Source organism: Prosopis cineraria, unplaced genomic scaffold (genome assembly GCF_029017545.1).
Source record: "Prosopis cineraria cultivar Desert tree isolate PC_DT_omini unplaced genomic scaffold, ASM2901754v1 PC12, whole genome shotgun sequence".
In the NCBI taxonomy this organism is placed as follows: Eukaryota; Viridiplantae; Streptophyta; class Magnoliopsida; order Fabales; family Fabaceae; genus Prosopis; species Prosopis cineraria.
Window position 1 is genome coordinate 4,367,297 of NW_026555343.1, and position 24,812 is coordinate 4,392,108.

Here is a 24,812-nt window from a genome sequence, read left to right on the forward strand (position 1 = left end):
AATTCAAGGTCTACAAGGGGCCGTCTTCCTAGCCAAAGATGCTCAATATAGATATGAAAATAAATCTATTATTGGTTGCTCTGTCTTTTATTAGGTTGATAAATTTATTATTACTTATTAGATGAATCTTGTCCAAATTATAGCTTGTCTTTTGTATGTCAAAAATAAAAAAGAAGAGGTAGCTATTTAAAGTTTGCATTTACATAAATTTAAGGAAGACTTACAATTAGATCCCATATAAAAAATTATTTATTTTAAAGGTTTATTAACAATTAAACTGAGGTTATTAATAACTGATTAACCTTATTTCAGTTTTTAACGAATGATTTTAGTTCAATTGTTAATAAATTTTATAATAATTAATTTTTTTATATGAGATTTAAATATATTTTTCCCTAAATTTAAAATAAAGATGTGGTGCTTAAACAATCGTAATCGGTTATTTTCTTTTCTTTTTTTGTGTTTTTGAAATTTAGGCTAATATATGTTGATATTGATTTTGAGCTTGTCCACTGATTGTGAGTCATGACGATGGATCTCTATAGGCCCAATTCTTAATCGCTGGTCACTGCGCGAACATCTTGGAATCCAAAAAAAAAAAAAAAAACTTCTTTGACCAATTTACAGCTCGCGAGTTCACACTCCGAGTGATTGAGTGTGTCCAATCCATGGCGAACTCCGTATAGCAGTCAGATCACTGTGTTGCCAAAGACACCAATGGCTCTTCTCCCAATTAGGAGCTCTTCTCTCTTTCTATTATTTTTCTTTCCGATCGTATTTTCTGGAATTGCAATCAGATCGGCGTTCGGAGAAGAAGAATTCACCGAGGAGTTGCTCCTCAAGCCTTTGCCTGATCGTAAAGTGCTCGCGCATTTCCACTTCCAAAGCAATGCTCCCCTCACCGATTCATTTGCTCGCCATCACCACCTCTTCCCTAAAGCTATATCTCAGTTGGTATGTATTTGCTCTCCAACTTTTACCTTGGTTTTTGCTTGATGGGAAAACTTGTGATAGTAAATTTGCGGGAAAGGAATGCTTTTGTCTTCAATCCGTTGAACTGTTTCACTGAAATCTTGATATGCATGAGTAGTTAGTTTAAATTTTAGGATCATAAACTTATTGGGCGCCGTCCCAAGATGGTCTGTTAAATAATTCGTGTGCCAAAGTTAAGTCGACTAATTAGATTTTAGCTAGTGAAAATAGGAAAGTAATTCTTCCCTGCTTCAGTTGTGTGACCAAACTCAGCTTGTCATATATATCACGAAAAGAAAGATTTCTTTACGTAGAGACATTGGACAAAGTTAATGGACCTATCTTCACATGGTTAAGTAATTGAAGTTTAGCAAGATGTGAATTATTCATTCGAGTTCGTTGATTGTTCAAATTAGTTCACGAAGCTGAACCCACATCCTGTTTTGATTATTATTCATTTGCTTGGAAAATATTGTAGCATCTAGTTACTGTTACTAAGGGAAAACGGGTGGTTAAAATCTGAGAATCTGCATTTCCTTGGTTATATACTGGTGGTACTTTTTCAAATTCACAGCCTTCGATAGGTTTCTTTTTCTCATTGTTGGTTTTGGCGGACCTTACAATCATTCATAGCTTGTGCTTTCTGTTGCACCACAATGGAAAGACGAAGTCTCTCACTGTTAGTGCACTTGAGAAAATCAAAATGTTGACTACCCTTTATCAATTTGCTCGAAGTATAAGGAACAAAGAGGTTTACTGTGGGACTTCTTATGGTTCAGTGGGAGGATAAATCTGGGATATCTTAACATAGCTGTTGAGGTTGAAATGGCAATGGACAAATTCTTTTACTCTGTAAAAGAACAGGCAACAGTTGCTGCAAACACACAAGATTGAAAATCCATACCTTTCAATTGTTCATTCAAGTCATGAGGTTTTTTTTGGTGGCCATTTCTCATATGGGGCGTATTATTTGGTGTAAATGGTGGATGCTGGATTTGTTATGTTTGAAAATTTTCTTTTGACCAGCTTAGGCATTTTAAGGACTACAAGTGCTGTTATGTTCTGTATTTTGCTAAAGCAAAATTCTTGTGTCTTTAATTCAGCACATGGCTTTCTTAATATAGCTTCTTTATTGAATATGATGATGAAGGTCTAAAGTAGTAAAGAAATTCCTTTATTTAACATTAATTTGTTAAGCTTATACTTTGGTCTAAACTATTGTTTTTCGTAATGAAAATGCTTTTGCTATGGATTGTTGAGTAAAATTTGATTTTTTTTTTTTTTTAAAATCTTTTGGTGCTCCAAAAGAATTGCTCTCTTCTGAGTGCTAAATAACATGTGGATTAGTATTAAATTGACAGGTTCAGAAGTATCATGTTAATGCGATGGAGTTATCTTTCACACAAGGTCGGTGGAACTACGAAAGCTGGGGTGGTTTTGATCCAATATCAAGCAGCAATGCAAAGCCTCCTGGAGTTGAGTTGTGGGCAGTCTTTGATGTCCCAGAACATCAGGTTGATGCATCTTGGAAGAATTTAACACACTCACTGTCAGGACTCTTCTGTGCTTCAATCAACTTCCTAGAGTCTTCCACCACTTATTTTCCTCCTAAATTGGTCTTTCAACCAGCTTCAGGAAGTTTGAGATATGGTACATTGCCACGTGAAGCAGTATGCACTGAGAATCTCACTCCCTGGTTGAAACTCCTTCCTTGTCGAGATAAAGCTGGTCTCTCTGCCTTGATGGATAGACCATCTATTTACAGAAGCTTTTACCATTCTCAGAGATTGAGATTGACTCTATCTAAATCTGCTGATGGATTAGATTCAGGAGTTATGTTAGAACAAACTCTTACAGTTGCACTTCTGCCTAATGGTCAGAGAGCTGGTGTGGACTATGAGAATGAGTCAAAAATGCAGCCAAGCTGGTCTTTGAGTTCAATTTTTGGCAGGCAAATAAATGGAAGATGTACTCTTGCCAAGTCAAGTAATGTTTATCTTCAAGTTGAAAGAGGTCTTGTCGCTGAACTTGAGAATCTCCAGAAGCATGCTTATGATACAGCAACTGAAAATTTGAAGAATAACATTGGCTTTGAATTGTCTATTAATCCTGACAGGGTGCATAAGGAACTAGAAAAAAGCCCATCAATTCTGTATGAATATTCAATCAAAGAGCATAGAGAAACTGAGAAATTTGATTTAAGGTTTACATGGAACCAACCAGTTCTTTGGTCAAGCTCACCTGCCCCTTTATATGCAAGTAGATTTTTAATGGGAAGTGGAAATGAAAGGGGGGCTATTGCAATATCCTTGAAATCCACTGAACTGACCCTGGGTTTCCTTGGTGCTAATGGTGTAGAAGAGGGGTGTAGGTTCCAAGTTAATGTTCTACAAATTGTTCCTTGGTATGTTAAAGTATACTATCATACTCTACAACTATTTGTTGATGAAAGGCGTCGAGTAGTTACTGATTTTGTTGAGAGAATGCATGTTTCTCCATCTGAAGACAAAGTATCACCTGGGGTGATGGAGCTGGTTCTTAAATTTCCCTGTGACATGAAGTCAGCTGTCCTAAATTTAGAGTTTGACAAGGTTTGTTCTGTGTTTTTTATTTTGTTTAATTTCCTTTTGGATTACTTTACTTTGGTTGATGTCAAGCACTATTTGCATAACACTGTTAAAACCAACCTCACAAGACAATTAGGTAGGAGTGTTGATGATGCGGTGTCATATGAAGAATGAGGAATCATACACAATATTAATTTTGTTTGTGTAATGCCTTTTAAAATATATAAGTACTCAAAGGTCCAAATCCTTAGTTTTGAAAGATGAATGCATTGTGTTGTCTAATGTTAGTAATGCAAGTTTCTCGATGTTTTAAACTTCAACTCAAAATATTTACTTCAATGAATTCAGGCTGGTGATGGGAAGTGGAAACAAAATAACAGAATATGGTGGAGTTCTATCTGCATAGTTATCATGGAGTTATATGTCTTAAATTATGGATTATTATCATCTGCATAGTTATTAATGGTAGGCTATATTGTGTATTGTAATGCCATGGAGGATGGCACTATGCCACATGTATGGCTGCAGAGCGCACTATGTATATAATTCAGATAAAAAGTCAAGAGACCTGATAAAAGCTTACATTTTGAGGCTGAAGAGGCCAGTAGCCTTCATCTTCTATTTTTAATTTCCCCCCTGATTTTCAACAGTTCCATCTTACTAATGGTTGGCTTTCACCCTCTCCTTGCTACCCATCAAAAGCAACTTTCTTTTTCTTTTTTTCTTTTTGATCTGCTTCTAGATTATTGTAGAAATTCTGAGTTAATGATCTTCTGAACCTACTCCTTAGATGGAAGCAATGTTTGAATCTTTAAAATAGAATATTAGAGCGTTCAATTAACACTTCAACCACATCTTCTTTGGAAGAGGATTTTTTTTGTATGTCCTAGTTGTGGGTCACCGCAAATTATTTTTTTTTTAGAGGGATACCCCTTACAAAACTTCAAAGGGATCCGCAGGCTTTTCTTAGTTAGAGCCTGGATTGTTTCTTTTATGTTAACTTTTCTTTGTAAAGGATTCTTTATCCTCTGTATTTGTAACTTCAGGATTATTCTCCCATCTCATCAGTCAATTATTTTTCCATTACCAAAAATAATGGTTGCTATCTTGTATGAAAAGAAATGTAGTAGACAGTTTCAAGGTGGATGAATGTGAAATCAGTTTCTTCTTCTGATGTTGGTTCTTAACCGACCTTCTTCGGTCTTCACAGGGCTTTTTGCACATTGATGAGTATCCTCCAGATGCTAACCAAGGATTTGACATTCCATCAGCAATAATAAGCTTTCCAAACTTCCATGCTGGATTGAATTTTCCTGACGATTCTATAAGCAAGCCACCAATGTTATCAAAATTACAGGTAATTTGAATTTGAACAATCATGGTCATAACTCTGGTATGTTTAAGATTTCCATCCGTCATACCTATGTATATGGGATCTGTAATGCAGGAGAAGGGTCCTGTTCTTTCATATACAGAAATTCTGCTGGTGCCCTTGACGACACCTGATTTTAGCATGCCTTACAATGTCATCACAATTACATGCACAGTTTTTGCATTGTACTTTGGATCTTTGCTAAATGTACTCCGTAGGCGTGTTGGAGAGGAGGAAAGACGTATGAAAGATAAAGGTAATCCCTAACTAGTGCACTAATTGCGTCTTGATCCCCACAAGTAAATCGATTTTGTTGCCAAATACCAAGTCAAAATGCTAAAAGATGCCTACAAGATTTCCATGTATATCAATATCTCAATCTTCATCTAATATGTACCCTTTTTCTGCAAACCTTCCTTGTATGCTATATTCACTCTCTATTAATGACGACCATATTCATGTTATGCTCTTAAACTTAGGTGCAATAAAATTTGAGTGTGCACTTTTTAAATGGTTACTCAGTTTCTGATTCCGCCGCCCCCCCCCCCTCTTTTGTATTTTTTGCTTGTAGGTGCCAAGAAAATTGGGTTTCTTCGCCAAGTATTAGCTAAGCTGTCTGCCAAACTAAGAGGGAAATCATCAGAGACGTCTCAGCCATCATCAACCTCCTCATCCCTTGTCAGTCCAAAATTGATTCTAAAAGTGGTAATTGTTGCAGGCATTGCTGTTGCTTGGCAATACTTCTCACAATGATACCGAATAGGTAGTTTTTTTAATTGTACCATATTCTCATTGCATATAGTTAATATGCTTGCCTTTGTATCTTTTTTCCTAGTTGATCAAAAGGCAACACAGATTCCATTACCCTGTTACATTTAACGCATGAACAACTGGAGTTGTTGACCATATACACATTTTAACTATTTGATTTCGATTATTGTCACGTAATAGAAAATTAGAGATTGCAATTACTCCACAAATACCTTGGATATTGAAATGGTACGGATATCACAAACTTTATAACCCCCTTTAGCATGGCTAAAGGACATCACGAAGAGCATCAAAGTTACAGCTTTCACTTCAACTTAGAATGTACAGGCTGATGTACATAATGGCGATGTATGGTGAGTCCGTCAAAATAACAAATTTGGAAGAAAATCATAGGAGCTACTTGATGGAGCTCCAATAACAAGAATGAAGCGGGTTGGGGCATGGGCAACGATTAAAAGTTCAAATTCTCCTAATATACCCAAAAAAAAAGAAGGTAAATTGTACTTAGATAATAAAATGAGAATTCATCTAATCCTTTTACAATGAGCAGCTACAATTGCCTCGTCTCTTATCCGCTTCAGATTCTTATTTGCATTTCTGCATGTAAACTGGTTGCCTGAAATGTCACTGGCAGGAACACTTGCTTGATCTTGACTATCTGTGTAGATTCCATTCAACGTTCAGTTTTGTTGAAATGAAATTCATCAATAAAAATGTAACATTCACGTATTTAACAGTTAGATGCCACAATATTAACTTTCAGAAATATTAATAGATCGACATTTTCAAAAAATTAAAAGCTGATCAGATCATGGACCAATCCCGAGATTCAATCGAAGTTAAAAAACCATGATCATGATAAGAAAATCAATAGAAGAGAGCGGTTGAATGGAGAATTAGAACAAACACATGCCTGTCGTATCATTTATTTTTAGCTTCTTGAATAGGTTGGAATCTTCACATAGTTGCTTTCTCTTGCAGCCTAGGCCATTCATGATAACTGCAATACAAATACACCAAAATGATCCATGTCATAAACATTCGATAGAGTTTTACATGCAAGCATCTTTTGTCTAGGCTATGGACAAGCTATGAAGAAATATAAGCTGAGTTACAAATATAGCAAAATGAATGCTGCAAAATATTTTATAAGCTTATGCTTATCATCTATTGCCTTGTAAACTAGAATGTCTCTGAACTTGTTGTGGTACCTAAATACCACATACTCCTCTGATTCTATTTATAGGGTAGAGAGAGAAGAAAAAATTTAATCCTATTTATAGGGTACTTGTCAATTTTCAATATTCCTCTTTATATTTTTGTTCTTATTAAATGCTTTGAATAAAAATACTAATAATGAGATTTAAAAATATTTATTAGGGACAAAGGTGCAAACTTGTTAATTTTAAGATAAAATTAACAAGGTTTAAAGTTTTTTTTGGTTATATATTGGAAATGGCTTATACATCAGACTAAAGAGAGTGCTCGGATATATAGAGCACACAATCTAATCACATTATTATTACATTATTATTCATAATCATAAGTGTTTTCTTCTGCTCTACATTTTATACCCATGGTTCTAGAAGGGGTCAGTCAACTAGATATATATAAAAGTCATACATATATCTTCATATATATATCTTCAGCCTTCAAGAATCACCAAGATTGCCATCCATATAAAAAGATTTCATGAAAACATTTACCTGGGTTGCTTTCTCTGAACTTCTTATTCTTAAGCAAGTCGATTATTTCCTGAGTCCCTCCACTGCTACCAAAATTCTCACCTTCTATCTCTTTACAAACCTCATTTCCAGCATATTGTGAGTCATGCCCTCCTGCAAAACGAAAAGTTCACAACTCATCAGATGCCTCAGAAGCAGTAATACTAACATGGATACAAGACATAGCACAATAAGAGCACCCTGTGACGATCTGTGTCTAGAAGGATGGAAAGCCATGTTACCTGCTTTTGAGGTTTTGGCTGACTTAGGATCAAAAGGAGATTTCAAGGGGACACAAAAAAGATATATAGTGATTTATAAATGTAAAAGTGATAAACATACAAATCTACAATTTTTTTTTATTATGTACAAGTGTCCAACTAATGAATATAATCATGTTTGAAATACATTCGGACACTAAATATTGACAACTCTCCCCGTGAGGTTTGAGCAAACATTGTACTAAATATACAAATCTACATTGTTCAAACACCCACAAACTTTTGGGCTAAAAGTATCAAATTCTAATAATAATCATACCAAATAAAATTTCCCTGACACAATGGGGTATCCCAACCGAATTAAATTGTTGCACGCAATCAAACAAAAAATTCCTGCCCAAACAAACAAATAAATAGTCGTTGTGATACATGACACAAAATTTTAAGATCAACCAAATAGAGCATGCCCTTTTCCTTATTCTAACGACAGTTTTCCACAAAAGATCAAGCATTCGCAATCGGAGAGGGGATACCCATTGATTGTCACAGTTTCAAGAAATCCAATAAACACATGAGCATACAAAACAAATAGTTGCGACGTATATGTGAATAGATAGCACACAGACTCACGTTTATTCCCAGCTTTACAGAGTTTGCCGGTGACATCAAGAGCATCACCGTCGTCTTTCCCAGTGGGCAATCCTTTAGCAGAGAAGAAAGAGAGGAGAGACTTCCAAGTAACAGAGGAGGCAACGAGGTCGACGCCTCTACTTATAAAGTGACCGTTCAACTTGATCGTCGATGGGTCGAGCCCAAAATCTCGAGCTATGGAGCCCAGGTCGATTCTCTGTTCATCCGAAGCAACTAGAAGTCGGACTACTTTCGACAGTGAAGGGCATAGCAGTTTTATCGCTATGGGTTTCTTAGCTGACATTTTCTCCGAAATTGCGATGAATGATCTCTCTTGAGAAATTCTTGAAGGTGGTTAGTGATGCTCTTGAAGACTCACTACTGTGTATATTTCCTTTTCTTTAGGTTCCAACGGTTTCTGGAAGTGTCCCGGGAGATGACTGGGATTCACAGTGGACCCGGATCCGCGTATCTTTGGTCGGGTATGAGGATCGGGTCGGTGTACTTCGCACGTAACTTTTGTTTGGGCACAATAGAAAATTTAATCCCAAACTATTTTTCCAATAACATCTAGTAGTTTAAATTATTAAATAGTATAAAATAAATTATAAAATTTTAAAAATAGAGTATCAGTAACTAATCGTTAACTTTAGCTAATGGGTATTATGTATGGCTCATAATGACATGTGACATGACACGTCAACATGATGAAGACTCAAATTTAGTCACGAATTATTTTTTAAGGAGCGCTAAGTAATCTCTATTATAGAAAAACAAATCATCCAACACTTTATCTTTAATTTTGATCAAATACTATTTATTTTCATATTTATGAAGTCCACAAAGCATTAATTTTTTTAATTTTCTTGCCTTCTTTCACAATATAAGTTTCAAAAGAAAAGGTTCAATGAATTCTTATCTAAAGATGTTCACAAGGGCGATGTCAATGAAGTAGAAGTTTGATTTTATTATGCATGAAATAAGCTTGATTCTTGCTTAATTTAGTTACAAATTGTTTATTCTACTTTATTAATTTCATCTTTTTAAATGTTTTCAAATAAGAATGCTTTAAACCTTTTCTTCTCGAGTTGAGATTGAGAACGAAGGCAAAAAGATTGAAGAAATTAATGCTTTATGAGCCTCATATCATCCAACATCTTCTCTTCAATTTTGACCAAACATTATTTATTTTCATACTTATGAGGCCCATAAAGCATTAATCTTTTTAATCTTCTTACCTTCATTTTTAATTTTAGCTTGAGAAGATGTTCAAAAAGTTTTTATTTGAAGACATTCACAAAAACGACATTAACAAAGTAGAAGAAATAATTCATAACTAAATTAAGCTAGAATCAAACTTCTTTTATGCGTAATAAAATCAAGCTTCTACTTCATTGATATTGTCCTTGTAAATATCTTTAGATAAAAACTCATTAAACCTCTTTTTTTAGAGTTATATTGTGAACAAAGGTAAGAAGATTGGAGAGATTAATACTTTATGGATCTCATAAATATGAAAATAAATGATGTTTAGTCAAAATTGAGAGAAATGTGTTGGATGGTCTTTTTTTTATAGTACAGGCTATTCAGTGCTTCTCAAAAAATAATTTATAGTTAAATTTGCACATTTACCATGCTGATGTGTTGTGCGCTCGTCATGGCATTATGAGCCCCATATAATGTTCATTAGTTGAAGTTAATGGTGGGCTACTGAATGCTACATTTTTTAAAATTTATGATTTATTTTATACTATGTAATAGTTTAAGCTATTAAATGCTCCTCAAAAAATATTTTGTAACTAAATTTACTACTTTACTTGTTTTGTTTTTAGACGGCAAGGATTTGGTCACATCCACGGAGGTTTGAAAAATTGTTAATCATTTATTCATTTGGTTTATAAATGGTTAATTTTGTTTTTAAAGCTAAGTAATTTTCAATTTTGCTCATTTCACAAAATTTTTCCATAATCGTAAAAATATATTATTGTTTTAGAAAAATCTCCACCCTCGATGAGGATGATACTCAGCAATCTTAGATATTTAGACACATGACAACTTCTTGCACATCTTCAACATTAACATTTTACGTATAGAAAAAACTTATATATATTTAAAGTATTTATTTTCAATTATATTATTATATGTATATTTTTAATAGATTATTTATTCTATAATAAATTTTTATTATTGATATTATTAACATATTAAAATTTACATGTTATGACTTGATTGAGTAAAAATATATTAAGTATATAAGTTTTGCCTTTTATGTATAACAAAATCATCAAGTTATTTTAATTTTCATGACTCTTTAGGATTTGTCTCACAAATCACTACTTTTAAGAACAGTGTTAGCTTATGCTAAAATGCATATCTTTATTCTTCAGATATTAAATTGCACCAGACTTAGCCATACAACAACCACTCCCATGACCATTTGATATAAAAACACATTATGTATATTTTTAAAAAACAATAATTTGCCAGTTCTTATATTTTGTTTCTCCGAGGATTATTGCTTGACCAGATTTCACTCATGAACCACTGTTTCCCTAGAAGTTTAGGTGGGTTTAAGTCAAATTTATGAGTTTTAGCCCAAAAAATTAGGATTGGACTAAAAATTATATTTTAGTCTAATCAGATTCTTAAAATTCGCCTTATTTTAATTAAGTTTTTATAATTTGATTGATTAAATGCATTCCGGATCACAGCAAAATACCTACAGTCCCACAACTCTACCTCCCTCCCGCTTTATTCATATTTTATTATAAATTTTTATACTTTTTTTGATATTTTAAATTCTTCTATTTTTATTTTTTAATATTTTACGTTCATCTAAAATTCTTATATTTTATTCATTTTGTTCATTTAAAAATTTAAAATATTAAAAAATAAAAATGTAGAGATCTAAACATTAGAAAAATACAGGAATCTATAACAAAATACGAACAAGACCAAAATGTATGGGGTTGTTTGAAACTATTTTTATTTTATTATTTTGAGAACTGATATTTTGTTGAACATGTTTTGAGAATAAAAAAATTAAAAATAAGTTTTTTTTTTCATTCTCCCTTATTCTCTAGAACAATAATCACAGAACACCTAAAAATTGTTTTCATTTTTCTATTCTTCAAAATAATATTTTATTTTTTTATTCTTAAAAATACTTTTTAAAAACATGTTATCAAACAAATTTTTTTATTTTCTTATTTTGAAGAATAAAAAACTGTTCCCAAAATAGATTTCCAAACAGATCCTATATTTTCTTTTATATATATATATATATATAGTTGAATGAAAAACACCATATATTTTCTTCACACAAATGCAATAAACCCAAACCCAAGGATTTCAAGAAGGTTGGTCCTTTCTTCCATAAGTATGAAGCACGACAAGTGAGTCCCCTCCTCCCAAAAAAATATATAATGCAATTCTATTTTTCCAGACGAGATTGTAACGTAATTCTCCGAATGTTTCTTCAACCATATCAAAAAATAAAATAAAATTCTTAATTCGACCATCACTTCAACACATCGTTCACAAACACAAAGCATGTGCCCTGAAATTTTAGGACAGGGTAACTGAGAACTCTAATGCAACATTTGATAAGTAAAAAAGTATTTTTAAAAAAATAAGAATACAAATGTATTTATTTATTTTCTAAAATATATCATATATGTTGGATCGAACAGGCCTTTTAGTATAAAAAACATTGCATATTGTTTGATGCATTTATTGCATTTTTGCTATTATGTCTTTATTAATTGTGAGATACTAATTTAGTGTCATTAAGAAGTTATTAGGTCAAACATTTAATGTGGGTGTATTTTGGAAAGAATTTTAAATTAAAACAGAGTACTTTCTTTGCCCCAAATTATAATATAACTTTAAAAGAATTTTTATTTTAAAATATAAGATAATTTAAAAAAAATAAAATTTTATTAATGATATTTTTTTCAATATAGAAAGAGAATTGAACTAATAAAATAATATAATGATTAAATATGTGAGGATGTTTTTAAAAGTTTATAGTTTTGTTATAAAAAAATAAATTTATAAAGTATCATTATTGTATTTTATTGATATCTATACATATATATAATCTTGTCTCAAATTGTTTCATAATTTGGGACAAGGAGAGTACTCCTTTCATTTCTATATATAAAAAAAAAAACTATAGAAGTATCATATAATTTTAAAAAATTAATTAACTATAATAATTATATTTGAAATTTTTTTGATTAAAATACCTTATATTAATCAATATAAGCATATGTTAATTATTTTTTATTAATGTAAATTATGAAGGACAATTTAAAAATTTATAATAAATATTTATTAAAATATGTGATTTTATTTATGAAAAATATGAATTAAAAGTAATGATTTCTCTGACAAATAAAAATTGGAGGCATTACTATTTAAGAAATCTAACTAATTTTAACCACATTTTTTCATCTTGAAAATTCAGATATTTCTTTTATAGAAATGAATTTCGGAGCAATACTTCACTGCCATCCTCCAAAAGCTTATTCTGGTTACCGTTAGGCGGCGCTTCAACAGAAGAAATCAGCGCGAAGTTCTTTTATTGACAAACAAGCAAACCAAAAGCTCGAAGCATCAGAATGTTAAAGAAAACACAGCGAGAAAGAAAGAGGGTTAGAGAAACCCAGATATGGGTGGAGGCTTTCTCGACTTCTCTTCTCGTGTTGGAAATCGAAGAGGAATCTCCATTCATAGCATTCAGATATTCTTGTTGCTTCCAATGTGGGTTTTCTTCAAGGCAATGGAAGAATTTCAAGAAATTTATACCTCGCTCTCTGCATACCCTAATTGATATTTTAAAGCTTCATCAATTGAACTGAGCATCTTATTATCCTCTGGGAGACGGTATTTATATTTTTAAACTTTTTATTTGATGCCTGGGCATTTAAGATTTTTTTTCTTAATCAGCGGCATTTAATATTTTTAATCTCAAAATACGTTCACAGAAATTGACTTCAGGTTGTTATGGAGAAGTACTATCTTTTCTTATTGATCCTGCCCCTTTGGATTTTGGTTTTTTAAACTTTTGTGTGTCACGTTTGGCTGATGAAAAATTGTGGATAATCAAATGAGTATAAAAATTGTAATTTGTAACAAATGAAATAATTTTTCTTTTTTTCTTTAAAAGCCCAATTCGTGCTGCTGTATGGCTGCTTAGTTGCTCTTAGTTGCCGCCAGAGAGTCCAGCTCTTTGTTAAACTGTTTTTGTCTATCCAGAAAATGATCTGAAGGTTGGGGGAATATTTAGTTGTTGTTCTTATTTTTCAGATTAGAATGCTCTTCTTTTTTTGGCCAAACAGATCATGATGGTCTTGATAGTGAATCTGTTCATATCCTATTCACTTTTTGGAAAATTACGGAATTAATTATTGATACCTTTTTGTGAGGGAGGGAATTGGGAAATAACATGTCATATCCATGTTGGATTTTCTCACGAAGGAATGAAAATATGCTGCTTTTGGTTGCAGTCTCTTGTTTTGTCCATTGAAATGGCTGTTCCAAAAGTGGACAAAAAGATGCTTGAAGAACTTGAAGTAATGGGATTTCCAAAGGCAAAGGCAACGCGAGGCCTCCATTATTCTGGTTAGTCTATCATATAAAGATATTTCTTAGACGTGTTATTTTTGTACAAGCTGGTTATCATACTAAAAGCTGTTTCTAATTTTTTTTTTTTTTTGGATGTTAGGAAATTGTTAGATTGTAATGCTTGAATGAATAGTTCATATGAAATTTCATTCCTGATTGACACAGTAATCAGTACAGTTATTTTGTATACTTCCTGTTATGCTTGCTTTAATTTTTAGCTCAAAAAGGACAGATACTTAGGAAAAAGATGAGATGCCTTTAACCATATTTATCTGTCTCTCCATTCATAAGTCATTTTTTTCAGATGGGATGCAATACATGTCATCGTCCAAATTCCAAAAGAACAAATTGATTAATAAGAAAGTTGTGTCCTAGACAAAATTATCCTTGCAAATTCACATAAAACTGAAAGGGTGCATCTCTGTTTCATTGGGTAAAACACGTGTACTTGTATGCATTGGGGTTATTATAGAAAATGGTAATTGGAAAAAGAACTATTTATTTGATCAAGACTACTTTAAGTTTTTGGGGAAATCATTTGTAATTAGAAAGATGTACTTCTTTTGGCATGTCCTAGAGTGTGCTTTTTGTGTAGGTATACTTTTTTGTTAGCTTTAGCTATTTTTTAATTTGTGCTATATTTCCTTAAACCATGTTCTTTCTCTTTTCCAGGCAATACTAATGTAGAGGACGCTATAAATTGGATAATTGATCATGAAAATGATCCTGATATTGATGAGATTCCGTTGGTAAGTTTCTGCGCCATTGATTCCATAATTTCAAATATTGTTCGGTAGATTTAGTTTGATGCATGCTAGTTCCTGTTTCCTCGCATATCCTTAAAGTCTGTTGAGTAATTATTAAAGGCTGGAGACATTGTTATAACTTATAAGATGGGAGTGGAAGATGTTATTTGACATTCTTAATAGTCATATGATATTAATAGTGGTTTAAACTAATTTATATCTGTGTCCCATTAGAACTTGGAGGTGTTGTCATGGCAGCCACCATGATGGAATGGAGTGGCAGTTTTGGGTCAAGAAGCATGCATACTGACACAGCGATAAAATTTGAAGCATCTACATGTAACCTAAAGTGTTGTATCATATCAATTGTGATGTAATGTTATACAATGACATGGCTTTTATCCCAAGTGTCTGTGCTGTGAAACCTCCAAGGCATGGTGGCTGTGGCAGCTATCAATTGTGCCATATTTTGGGCTTTCTGCCATGCGCCATTGACAACACCAGTACTAATTTGACAAGGAAAAATCTCAGGACACTAAATTCTGGGAAAATAAATGCGTTCAAGGTGAAATGATAATCAAAGTTCTCACTTTATGAAGCAGAAGCTACCATCACAAGATTAAAGATATATATATATATTATATGCAATTTTAGTTACATGGATTTCAATTATTCTTCATGTATTGAGTTACACTAGGAGTGATTTACTAAAATACTTCAGTTTGATAGGTACACATTCTGGTAGGTTGCTATGGCTGGGCTAATCCATTGTTTCAACTGTTCTCATTCTTCCAGGTAGATATAGATATTGAGATCGGTTCTTCTCAATCATTCCCTATTACAGAAGAAGTGAAAATCAAAGCACAGAAGTTAAGGTTCATTTACGGCCTTTCACACCATTTTCCAAGCAGTTGTTTATTAAGAAATAATGACTTTATCTGATTATTGAGAACTCCAGATGATATATTTTATATGGTTCTATAACTTCATCTCAATAATGGAAATCTTAAATTCATCGTTTCCCTTTCTTCTGGTTGGTTCTTATTGCCATTGTTGCTCTGTTGTAGGGAACAATTGCACAAGAGGAAGGATGAAGAAGAAAGGAAATTGGAGATACAAAGGGAAAAGGTACATGCTTTTATTTAATTATCTCTCAACCGTACAATAACAATAACTTATTTTTCCTCTTTGCTTTTCTTTCCCCTATATTTCATAATTCAGTTGTTTGTCCCTTTTATTATTCATAATTCAATAAATTTCAAATATTTGCTAAGATCAAAATAATTTCTTACTTGTTCAACCCTTTTTGGTGGAACCATGAAGAAGTTAATATTTCTGTTAACTCTGTTTAGGCCTTGCAATTGTCGTCAATTGTGGCAACATTAATTTATGTTAATTTTCCTGTTCTGATTCTAGGAGAGAATGCTATATTAATTTATGTTAATTTTCCTGTTCTGATTCCAGGAGAGAATCCAAGCTGGTAAGAAACTCAATGAGATGAAGCGAATTGCCGAAGAAAATGAAAGGCAACGGTATGTTCATATTTAATTATTGATCTCTATAGTTTTTCCTATTTATAAGGATTTTAGGTGGTTGCACTTATGTACGTGAGTTGTCAGACATATAGCCTTGCGGAAAGCAGAGAAAGAAGAAGAGAAAAGAGCAAGGGAAAAGGTCATGCAGAAACTTGAACAGGATAAGGTGAAGAACTCACTATCTATATTTTGACTGCAAATTTTGAATAACAACTTTGATCTAAAGTATTGAATTTGAGAAATTTCTTCATCGTAGTTCATAAAATGCCTTCATCACTTAGCATGAATGAGAAATTCAATCTGTGAAAGCTGAACCCCCTTTCCATTTTGAGCCCAGTCATCAGAGATAAGAAAAGTAACATATACATGCATAATCCTGTGATATACTTTCACAAGTTCTCTTCTGAACACCAGACTGAGGAGGATGCGTACTGATTATGTGTTCCATTTTATTTGAGCATTGTTGAGAAGTCTCTGAGTTTGTCTATCTTCACAGATAAACAGAAGATCTAAACCTGGGTTGCCCCTAGAAGGCCATGCGACCAGGAAATCTTTATCTTTAACAATACAGAAAGAAACGGTATGATGTCTGTTCTTGTATTTCATATTTAAATGAATCTTACCCTTCCACTACATCAATGAAACTTTATTGCTTCAATGGAAACTGCAGAATCCGAAGCCTGTTTACACCGTTACAAAAGTTGACCTGTTGAGAGAATGTTTGAGGTCCCTCAAGCGTAACCACCAGGTTAATAAATTTTATTTCTCTGTCTTAAGCTTACTTTTCGACTTATTGGTCTACTCCAAGAGTTATGGAATCCTTCTATAAGGTAAAGAGTCATTTGGCATTTAAAGTAGAATAAAATTTAAAAAAATGAACAAGAAGTCTAATATTACTCATTTTTACTGAGTGATCCAAGTCATTCGTGCACACTGTCTGTTCTGTACACGAGATGCTTATGCGGACCTTCACTCATGTCATTTCTTGCTTGGATAACTTTTTTGTCTTTGGTTCATAGATTTTTTTTTTTCATTAGAACAAAGCATTTTTCTAATCAGTCCACGTTGTTTCATGGCAAGGTCCAGTTTTTCATGTGCATGTTCTAGATGAAAGATGTAGTGATCTGATTATCTGCAGAAAATAACGTATGAGTTTATCACTGTCTACACCATTCAGCCATTCCTTCAAACGTCGCTTATTTAAACTTTACATTCACACCTAAGTTTTGGTTGGATGGTATATGTTGAAGGTTTATGTGTCTTTGTAGTTTTAACCTTATCTCATGAAAATCCACAAGAAGCAGTCTACAGACACAGAAACTTTCAATCACAATTATGTCGGGAGGTTGACATAACATGCTTTATTCACCCAGTCTTGCATTAGTTTTCTGGTACGGAAGTTAATCTTTATGGCTGTTTTTTCTAATGTTTTATTTATTGGTTTTTAAAATTCTCTATAGGATGAGCATGCAAGAGTCAGAAGGGCCTTTGAAACACTCTTAATTTATGTTGGGAATGTTGTCAAGAATCCCAACCAAGAAAAATACAGGAAGATCCGATTGAGCAACCCATTATTCCAGGTAAGACAGTGTTTTGATCAATGGGAAGACCTTGTGTTCTCTGAAACCTATGATAATTTAGATAGCCATATTTTTATCCCTCTAAATAGTTTGTTCAAGGCCCAAACTGGAGCGATTTTGAGTTGTTTGCTTGTGGCTCCATGGTGAAAGTTTGGGGGATATGGTGAATTCCTTGTGTGTAATTGAGTAGATTAAGTTAGAACTGGTTTTTACACTTTAGAGTTGTTATAGTGAACTGAATATGTTTTTATCAGTCATAATTTTCTATCTCTTTTTGAACAGGATAGAGTTGGGAGTTTGAACGGAGGTGTGGATTTTCTTGAACTCTGTGGGTTTGAGAAAATGGATGACTTTTTGTATCTCCCTGAGGAAAAAGTAGATATAACACTGCTAAATTCAGCTGGATTAGTATTAAAGTCTGCCATTACAAATCCCTTCTTCGGACTTTTTAGCACTCGGACATTGTTATAAACAAGTTTCAGTGATATTCAGCCGGAACTCGTGATACTTGTATGGAACTGGATCCACCAAAGCAAAGTATTTCCTCTAAGAGGACTGATAGGCTCCCTTGTATCAAATAAAGAAACCATGTTGCACTACATATTTCGAATCTTCTTTATGAATCATATGAATGGTTTTTAGCACTCACTATACTCTGTAAGGTTGTGACAAATTCATATGTCAGTTGAGACTTGAGAACTAAGATGCTCCATAAATGCAATAAAGAATTCAACCCCAAGGGCCGGTATGTTACCAAAAGTGAGTGGTGTGTAGTTAGGCCCAATATCATATAGTTGAACCCCAACAAGGCCAATGAAAATTCATATTATTGGAAATATCATTGCATATACTGTCTCATATTTCTTTTTTTTTAAGAAAAAGGAAATTATAAGTCTAGGACGCATATAGACTCTATCTTATTAGAGGTAAATAAGTTCATGCTTCAAGCATGATCCTGCAGAACTCCTGCATCTGATCCTCAGGCAATTCCAGGCAAATAGTAAGGCCTCCTTTACCTTCTGTTCCTGTCAACATCATAACCAAACCAGGCTTAAGTTCAAGTGGAGTAGCACATTTTACTCTCCCCCAAGCAAATTGCTGATCCTCTAGCCCTAATTTCCACCAAGCCACCAGTGAAAAACTGTTTTCTGTACAAGGCACTCCTCTGTTCACCTCTAACCAGTCTATCCCTGACCTCACATACTCTTCATCCATCCTCTCAATCCCTTCTTGCACTTTCATTATCAGAAAAGCATCTTCCAGTTCTACGAGCTCCTTCACTGTAGCCCTTGCAAAGCCAGGAACCAATGCATTACCTGCAAACCCTTCTTGCAGTCCAGGGACAACCAACTTCCTCACTTCGACCGGGAACAGCATCGTGGATATCTCCTCCTCTGGCATCTTCATCGCAATGCTCCTCGCCTTCCATATTCTGGCTGCAACTACATGAAATGTAGTGATGTTCTTTAAGGTGTTAGACTTCATAGCATTGTTCTTGAATCTGGAAACTTCTTGTGGTGATAAATGAAGCACGTGAACTTTGTTTTCTGTCATGGATCGCCGTTTGGTGATGCCAATCTGACTTGTGCCGCGAGAGGTGAACACATTGTATGTGCTTGGGGTTTTGGAGTACTCATAATGTGGATGTGTTATCTTTAGAGGGTTTCTTGCTTTAAGGAAGGTTCTATCTGCATTTGGTATTACTATGAAGTCATCACCTCTTGTTAAGGCACATAAGTTCATCTCAAAGTCTCTTATGGCTACACCATCAAGTGTGCAGTGGTTGTAGTGAGAGGCAAGTGCTAAGCTTCCACATCCAAACTGAGTCAGCTATCATTATCAACAAAATAATTAACTTTAAACAATTTATTTTGTGGGAAAATAATCTATACATACGAAAGGGAAAATCATTTTGTAAATGGTGATAGTTTTTCTCAATTTTAAAGTAGGTCCTTGTAATTTTTTTTTTTTTGCCAAAATCAAATCCTTGTAGTTTGATCCATTAGATATGTCAATCCTAGAGGTTAAAATTAACAATAAATTATTTTCTTAATTAAAGGGGCAAGTACTAACAACCTAAAGTTACAAGCAAGATTGAATCCGTAACCTCCCACTTATAAAGGAGTTCTCATACTATTAGGTTACAAAGTCATTGGTTAATAATAAATTATTAACTTTACTAAAACAGAAACACTTTTAGAGTTTACAAAAATTTTGATCTAATGCTTTGGCCAAAAAAAGAAAAAATAAAATTTGATTTTATACAATATCTACATTTTTATTAAATTTTTTATTAAAATTTTATATTTATAAAAATTATTTAGAAGACGACCTAATTATATAAACTTTGAATTATAATTACAAATTAATTCTAAAATTATATAAAAAGTTCTTAATTTTATTTTTAAAAGGAAAATTCAAGAATTTTAATATTCAGGGATTAAAAAATCTAATAAAGTAAATTATAAGCACTCGATCAAAACAAAATAAATGACCAGAATCTATATAGTTAATACAAATTTTAAAGATATGAAAATATATTTTCCTGTACAAAATATATATTTAAAAGAAGCAAAACATATGATGATGAAGATAGAAATGGTTTATGTTGTGATAGTTGAAAACCCATGCAGTTCTTTAAAAAAAAAAAAAGATGGTTTAAATAAAAAAATGAATAAAAATCTACACTATTCAATAAACTATTTGAGAACCCATATTTATAAATATGTTCCATCAATTTAATTTTTTATTTTGTTGTTATCTTCATTTGACATCAATTTCTTTGAAAGCACAAAACCATTAATATGATTTGTTCCTGACTTCTATTAACATGATACGTTTCTAAATAGTGATTTAATTAGTATATCAATTTTTTAGAACCTTTTAAAATTAAATTAAATATAAATTTAACTGAACATGTAAAATACATTTTAAGAACTCAAATGATATTTTGTTGTTGTTAAGAACAAAATTTAAAAATCAGATATGTTGTTTCAATTCCATATTAGTTTGTATCGCAAATAATAAATGTTTACTAGCAAAGGATCAACCAAACAAAACTCTAAAATCAGTTAAATTGCATCTATGTTGAACATATGCATATTGCAACAGACAATATTTAGATCAGGATTATGGAATTGTGAAGAATCATGAAAGAAACAAGAAAATTTTTCTATGAAATTAGGAACCTGTATGGATGCAAGAGGCATGTCGTTCACGTTAATTTCTTCATCCTCTTCACGCACGAAACAAATAAGTTGCTTTAACCTTGGATTAGACAAAGAAATTTCACCAAATTCACTCAACTTTTTATCGATTTTAGCTGCAGCGACGACGATGCCGGCACCATTGCAGTCGATCTCAAATCGACCATCCTCTTCCAAGCTCGGCACAAGCCGACCAGCCATGAAATCATAATGCACGACCATTTTACGTAGAGCACAATACAATTTGTTACAAATCTGAGAAAAGCTCATTTGGCTACTCGGAGGATCAAAGAAGGATGCAGAATCTTGATAAGCCACTAGGGATAAGTCAATATTTGACAAGAAAATTCTCTTATTGGGTGTGGATTTCTCAGGACAAATCACAATTTTCTCAACTAGCTCTATATTATCCATATTTGTCATCCACCGAATTAATCAGAATCAAAGTCTGATGAAATTTATAGATACCGTGAAACTTAATCCAATGTTTGATGGTGTTTGCTTACGGTGATCATATATAATATGCTTTTTTGTTTTTTTTTTTTATATAACGTTATGAAAAGCATATTTATGTTGAATTAATGAAAGTTGAGTGACTTCCATTAATTAAAAAAAAAAATGAAAGTTTCAGAAACTTTAATAGAAACTGCAGGATCCAAAGCCTCGATGTTACAAGCATATTTAGTAACTTCCACTAATGTTACAAGAGTTGTGCTCTTGAGAGAATGTTTAAGGTCCCTCAAGCATAACAACCAGGTTAATAAATTTCATTTCTGTTTTCTTCAGCTTACTTTGCAGCTTATTGGTCTACAGCAAAGAGTTATGGAATCTTTCTATATAAGGTAGATATAGGGTCATTTTGCATGTAAAAGATAATAAAATTTCAAAAAAAAAAAAAAAACAAGAAGAAGAAGGAACAAGAAGTCTAAGATGCCTATGTGGACCTTCCCTCATATCCTGTCTTGCTTGCATAGATTTTTGTCTTTGGTTCATAGATATTTTTTTCTCATTAGAACAAAGCATTTTTTTTTTCCTGATCAGTCCACATTGTTTCATGACAAGTTCCAATTTTTCATGTGCATAGATGGTTTAAATTAAAAAAAAAAAAGGGAGGGAGAATATCAATAGAAGACTTCTGAAATAATTTAATATCTAATAATAATCTAGATGGATCGGATACTACTTGTTGAAACATGAATTTTATTTATTAATTGTTAATGTTTATATGTCAATGGTCCTTTTATAAAATTATATTGCTTAATTATGGGGTCATTGACTGATGTTCTCCAAAAGATAATGTATTCTATTCATAATGCAACTTGAGAATCCATATTCTTCATGAATTTCTTTTAAAGCACAAGAACATTAAATATGATTAGTTCCAAACTTGTAGTCTAGTGTATGAATTTTTTAGAATCTTTTAAAATTAAATTAAATATGGTTATTAATTCTTATTGATTAAATTAGCGGAACAGATGTAGAATTAATGAAAGTTGAGTAACTTAAACAAAGTTATTTATTGATGAAAGTTGAACCTATGAAGAATTTATAAAATACGTTCCTTGCTACTAGTAATTTAGTGTATGAATTTTTCTAGAGAACCTTATAGAATTAAATTAAATATGGTTATTAATTCTTATTGATTATATTGACTGAACATGTGTAGAATCAAAGTCCAAGGAAATTTATAGAGATCATGAAACGTAATCCAATATTTGATGTCTTTGTCTAAGGTGGCCATATATAATGCCCCCTCCATCTTAAATTATAAAATACTTTTAAATAAAATCTCACATATCAATAAAACTTATTAAATGTACTTAACAACCCTATCTTTCCAAAATAAAAATGTAAATTTTTAAAAAATATCCATCATTTAATATATTAAAAAGAGAAAGGATAAAATTAATTGTAAAAAGAGAAAGAGTAATATTGAAATTGATGCATTTAATAAAACATTAATCTACCCAAAATATTTTATATTTTGAGACGGAAAAATTTATTTAAAAATGTGCTATAATTTGGGACAGAGAGTATGGTTTTTTGTAACATCATGAGATGCATATTTAAGTAGAATTAATGAAATTGAGTAACAATATTTTGTCAAGTTACATAACATCTTTTGTCTTTAGTTATGACTTTATAAAATAGAAGGGACTTGGCTTCTCTTCATTTCTTTCTATCTCAATTTTTTCTTCACTTGCTATCTTAACCATTAGAACTATTTTTAAATGGTTGAGATTTAATATTTTATAAAATTAAATTTTTTAATTTTTTAATTATACTACTAAATATTGAATTTTAGTTTAGAATAAATTAATTATATTTTAAATCTTAACTATTTAAAAATAGATCTAACATAATGGTTGAGATGGAAGGTGGAGAGGGAGAAAATGGAAAGAAGCCAAATCTAAATAGAAGTTGCATTTGAAAAAAATAATAATAATCATTTCATTGCAAATAATTTGACATATGAATTTGAATTGTTATATGTTTTTTTACACTGTTTCTGAAACTTTTTTCAATGTTGGGTATATGTTGCTCATTTATGAAGGCGGGCCTAAAAAAAATAAATAAATAAAAACACCACGCTGGTTACCAGACTATTTTCATTTTATAATAACATAATTCTTTCAACAAGGGGTTACAAGTTCAATCTCTAGTGTGGGATTTAATCTATAGAAAAAGGTCTATGCGTGTTAATTGTGTATAACTGAGGAAAAAAAAAAGAAAAGATGATAATAAAATCTCATCAAAATATATAAATAATAATTAAATTCTTTAAAATGATATAATTTTTCTAGAACTCTAGGTACTTTTTTGATATTAATAATTTTATGTTAAATAATTAAATTATTTTTTATTTTTCAATGACAATTTATATTTAAGCAATCACAACTTTTGTTATATGAATTATAAAAATTAAACAAGAAATTACAATAATTCACATAAAATTTCTTTTATGGTTGATGATAAGTTCTAAAAATAACCAACAATCACAACTTTATTTTGTAAATTGTAAAATTTTAACAAGAAATTACAACTTTCCAACATGAAACTCCTTTTATAATTGAAGTCCAAGTTTTAAAATAACTAATCACAACTTTTATTATATGAATCATAAGAATTCAATAAGAAAATCATAATTTTTTACATGAAATTTCTTTTATCATTGAAGTCTAAGTTTTGAAAATAATCAATTATAACTTTTATTCTATAAATTACAAGAATTGAACAAAAAATTATAATTTTCTATTTGAACATATTTTTTTATTTTAAATAAAGAGCAATTTAATTATTTAACATAAAATCGTTAATGTCAAAAAGATACTTGAAGGACTTTAAAGGAACTATGTCATTAGAGCAGCTCATCGAGCCTGCCCTTTTAAACCCGAAAATAACTAAGACTAGGCCTCTCCTTTAGTAGGAAAAATGATAATTAAAAGGGCCAACCCTTTTAAGTTTGAAAATAAAAGTACTGACCCTATTAAGCCTTTTTATTTTTTTAAAAAAATTATAATATAAAAAAATAGAAGATTAAATATAAAACCAAAAAAAATAAATATATTAAACTCATTCGTCCCTTCTTCATTCATTCATTAAGATTTAGCTAATAATGTTAGTCAAGTCTAATTTTTATTGATATTAATTTTAATGTTGTTATTTAATATTAGACTTGAATATTTAATTTTTTTATTTATTATGGTATAAATTGATTTAAATTATTTTTTAGACTTAATTTTATGTATGATAACTTTTTTTAAAAATTATAAATATACTTTTTAAAAGTTTAAATTAAAAAAGTAAAAAAAAAAGAGTCAAGATTTTGAGGGCCAACCTTCAACCCTGAGAACTAG

At 31.7% G+C, this 24,812-nt stretch overlaps 4 protein-coding genes across 9 annotated transcripts; 2 read left to right on the forward strand and 2 right to left on the reverse strand.

The window, feature by feature from the left end:
• Positions 1-607: 607 nt before the first annotated feature.
• Positions 608-5,882, forward strand: LOC129288945 (uncharacterized). Of its 2 annotated transcripts, none has more exons than XM_054925760.1 (5): positions 608-954; positions 2,334-3,563; positions 4,750-4,896; positions 4,987-5,167; positions 5,483-5,882. In XM_054925760.1, exons 1-5 carry the CDS (start codon positions 718-720, stop codon positions 5,662-5,664), a joined length of 1,977 nt encoding a protein of 658 aa, XP_054781735.1. In that variant the 5' UTR covers positions 608-717; the 3' UTR covers positions 5,665-5,882. The 2 variants fall into 2 exon arrangements, with proteins under 2 accessions (XP_054781735.1, XP_054781736.1); XM_054925761.1 differs by having other exon boundaries at positions 824-954; positions 2,320-3,563.
• Positions 5,883-5,966: 84 nt separating this feature from the next.
• LOC129288947 (uncharacterized) lies at positions 5,967-8,655 on the reverse strand. Its single transcript, XM_054925763.1, has 4 exons — positions 8,258-8,655; positions 7,389-7,520; positions 6,596-6,682; positions 5,967-6,340 (listed from the first exon to the last, which is right to left on the reverse strand). The coding sequence occupies exons 1-4, from the start codon at positions 8,559-8,561 to the stop codon at positions 6,207-6,209; spliced, it is 657 nt and encodes a 218-aa protein (XP_054781738.1). The 5' UTR covers positions 8,562-8,655; the 3' UTR covers positions 5,967-6,206.
• A 4,135-nt stretch (positions 8,656-12,790) lies between these two features.
• Positions 12,791-18,452, forward strand: LOC129288970 (uncharacterized). Of its 5 annotated transcripts, none has more exons than XM_054925800.1 (11): positions 12,791-13,147; positions 13,771-13,885; positions 14,561-14,637; positions 15,430-15,509; positions 15,702-15,762; positions 16,099-16,166; positions 16,254-16,335; positions 16,666-16,748; positions 16,830-16,917; positions 17,630-17,749; positions 18,037-18,223. In XM_054925800.1, exons 2-11 carry the CDS (start codon positions 13,792-13,794, stop codon positions 18,070-18,072), a joined length of 789 nt encoding a protein of 262 aa, XP_054781775.1. In that variant the 5' UTR covers positions 12,791-13,147; positions 13,771-13,791; the 3' UTR covers positions 18,073-18,223. The 5 variants fall into 5 exon arrangements, with proteins under 5 accessions (XP_054781775.1, XP_054781771.1, XP_054781774.1 ...); XM_054925796.1 differs by having other exon boundaries at positions 12,792-13,147; positions 18,032-18,452; XM_054925799.1 differs by having other exon boundaries at positions 12,794-13,147; positions 16,666-16,749; positions 16,840-16,917; positions 18,032-18,452.
• A 78-nt stretch (positions 18,453-18,530) lies between these two features.
• Positions 18,531-21,348, reverse strand: LOC129287664 (acyltransferase GLAUCE-like). The gene is made up of 2 exons (XM_054923886.1): positions 20,938-21,348; positions 18,531-19,579 (listed from the first exon to the last, which is right to left on the reverse strand). The coding sequence occupies exons 1-2, from the start codon at positions 21,223-21,225 to the stop codon at positions 18,686-18,688; spliced, it is 1,182 nt and encodes a 393-aa protein (XP_054779861.1). The 5' UTR covers positions 21,226-21,348; the 3' UTR covers positions 18,531-18,685.
• Between the last annotated feature and the right edge of the window lie 3,464 nt (positions 21,349-24,812).

Bases quoted from the DNA above. Each gene is read 5' to 3' on its own strand.
- LOC129288945 (XM_054925760.1), top strand. From the start codon at position 718: ATGGCTCTTCTCCCAATTAGGAGCTCTTCTCTCTTTCTATTATTTTTC. The intron at 955-2,333 runs GTATGTATTTGC...TTAAATTGACAG, and splicing joins CTAAAGCTATATCTCAGTTG to GTTCAGAAGTATCATGTTAA. The intron at 4,897-4,986 runs GTAATTTGAATT...TCTGTAATGCAG, and splicing joins CAATGTTATCAAAATTACAG to GAGAAGGGTCCTGTTCTTTC.
- LOC129288947 (XM_054925763.1), bottom strand. From the start codon at position 8,561: ATGTCAGCTAAGAAACCCATAGCGATAAAACTGCTATGCCCTTCACTG. The intron at 7,521-8,257 runs GTGAGTCTGTGT...TTCGTTTTGCAG, and splicing joins CTGTAAAGCTGGGAATAAAC to GAGGGCATGACTCACAATAT. The intron at 6,683-7,388 runs GTAAATGTTTTC...TTTGTATTGCAG, and splicing joins GTTCAGAGAAAGCAACCCAG to TTATCATGAATGGCCTAGGC.
- LOC129288970 (XM_054925796.1), top strand. From the start codon at position 13,792: ATGGCTGTTCCAAAAGTGGACAAAAAGATGCTTGAAGAACTTGAAGTA. The intron at 14,638-15,429 runs GTAAGTTTCTGC...TCATTCTTCCAG, and splicing joins ATATTGATGAGATTCCGTTG to GTAGATATAGATATTGAGAT. The intron at 16,749-16,829 runs GGTATGATGTCT...ATTGCTTCAATG, and splicing joins TTAACAATACAGAAAGAAAC to GAAACTGCAGAATCCGAAGC.
- LOC129287664 (XM_054923886.1), bottom strand. From the start codon at position 21,225: ATGAGCTTTTCTCAGATTTGTAACAAATTGTATTGTGCTCTACGTAAA. The intron at 19,580-20,937 runs GTTCCTAATTTC...TGATAATGATAG, and splicing joins TGCCTCTTGCATCCATACAG to CTGACTCAGTTTGGATGTGG.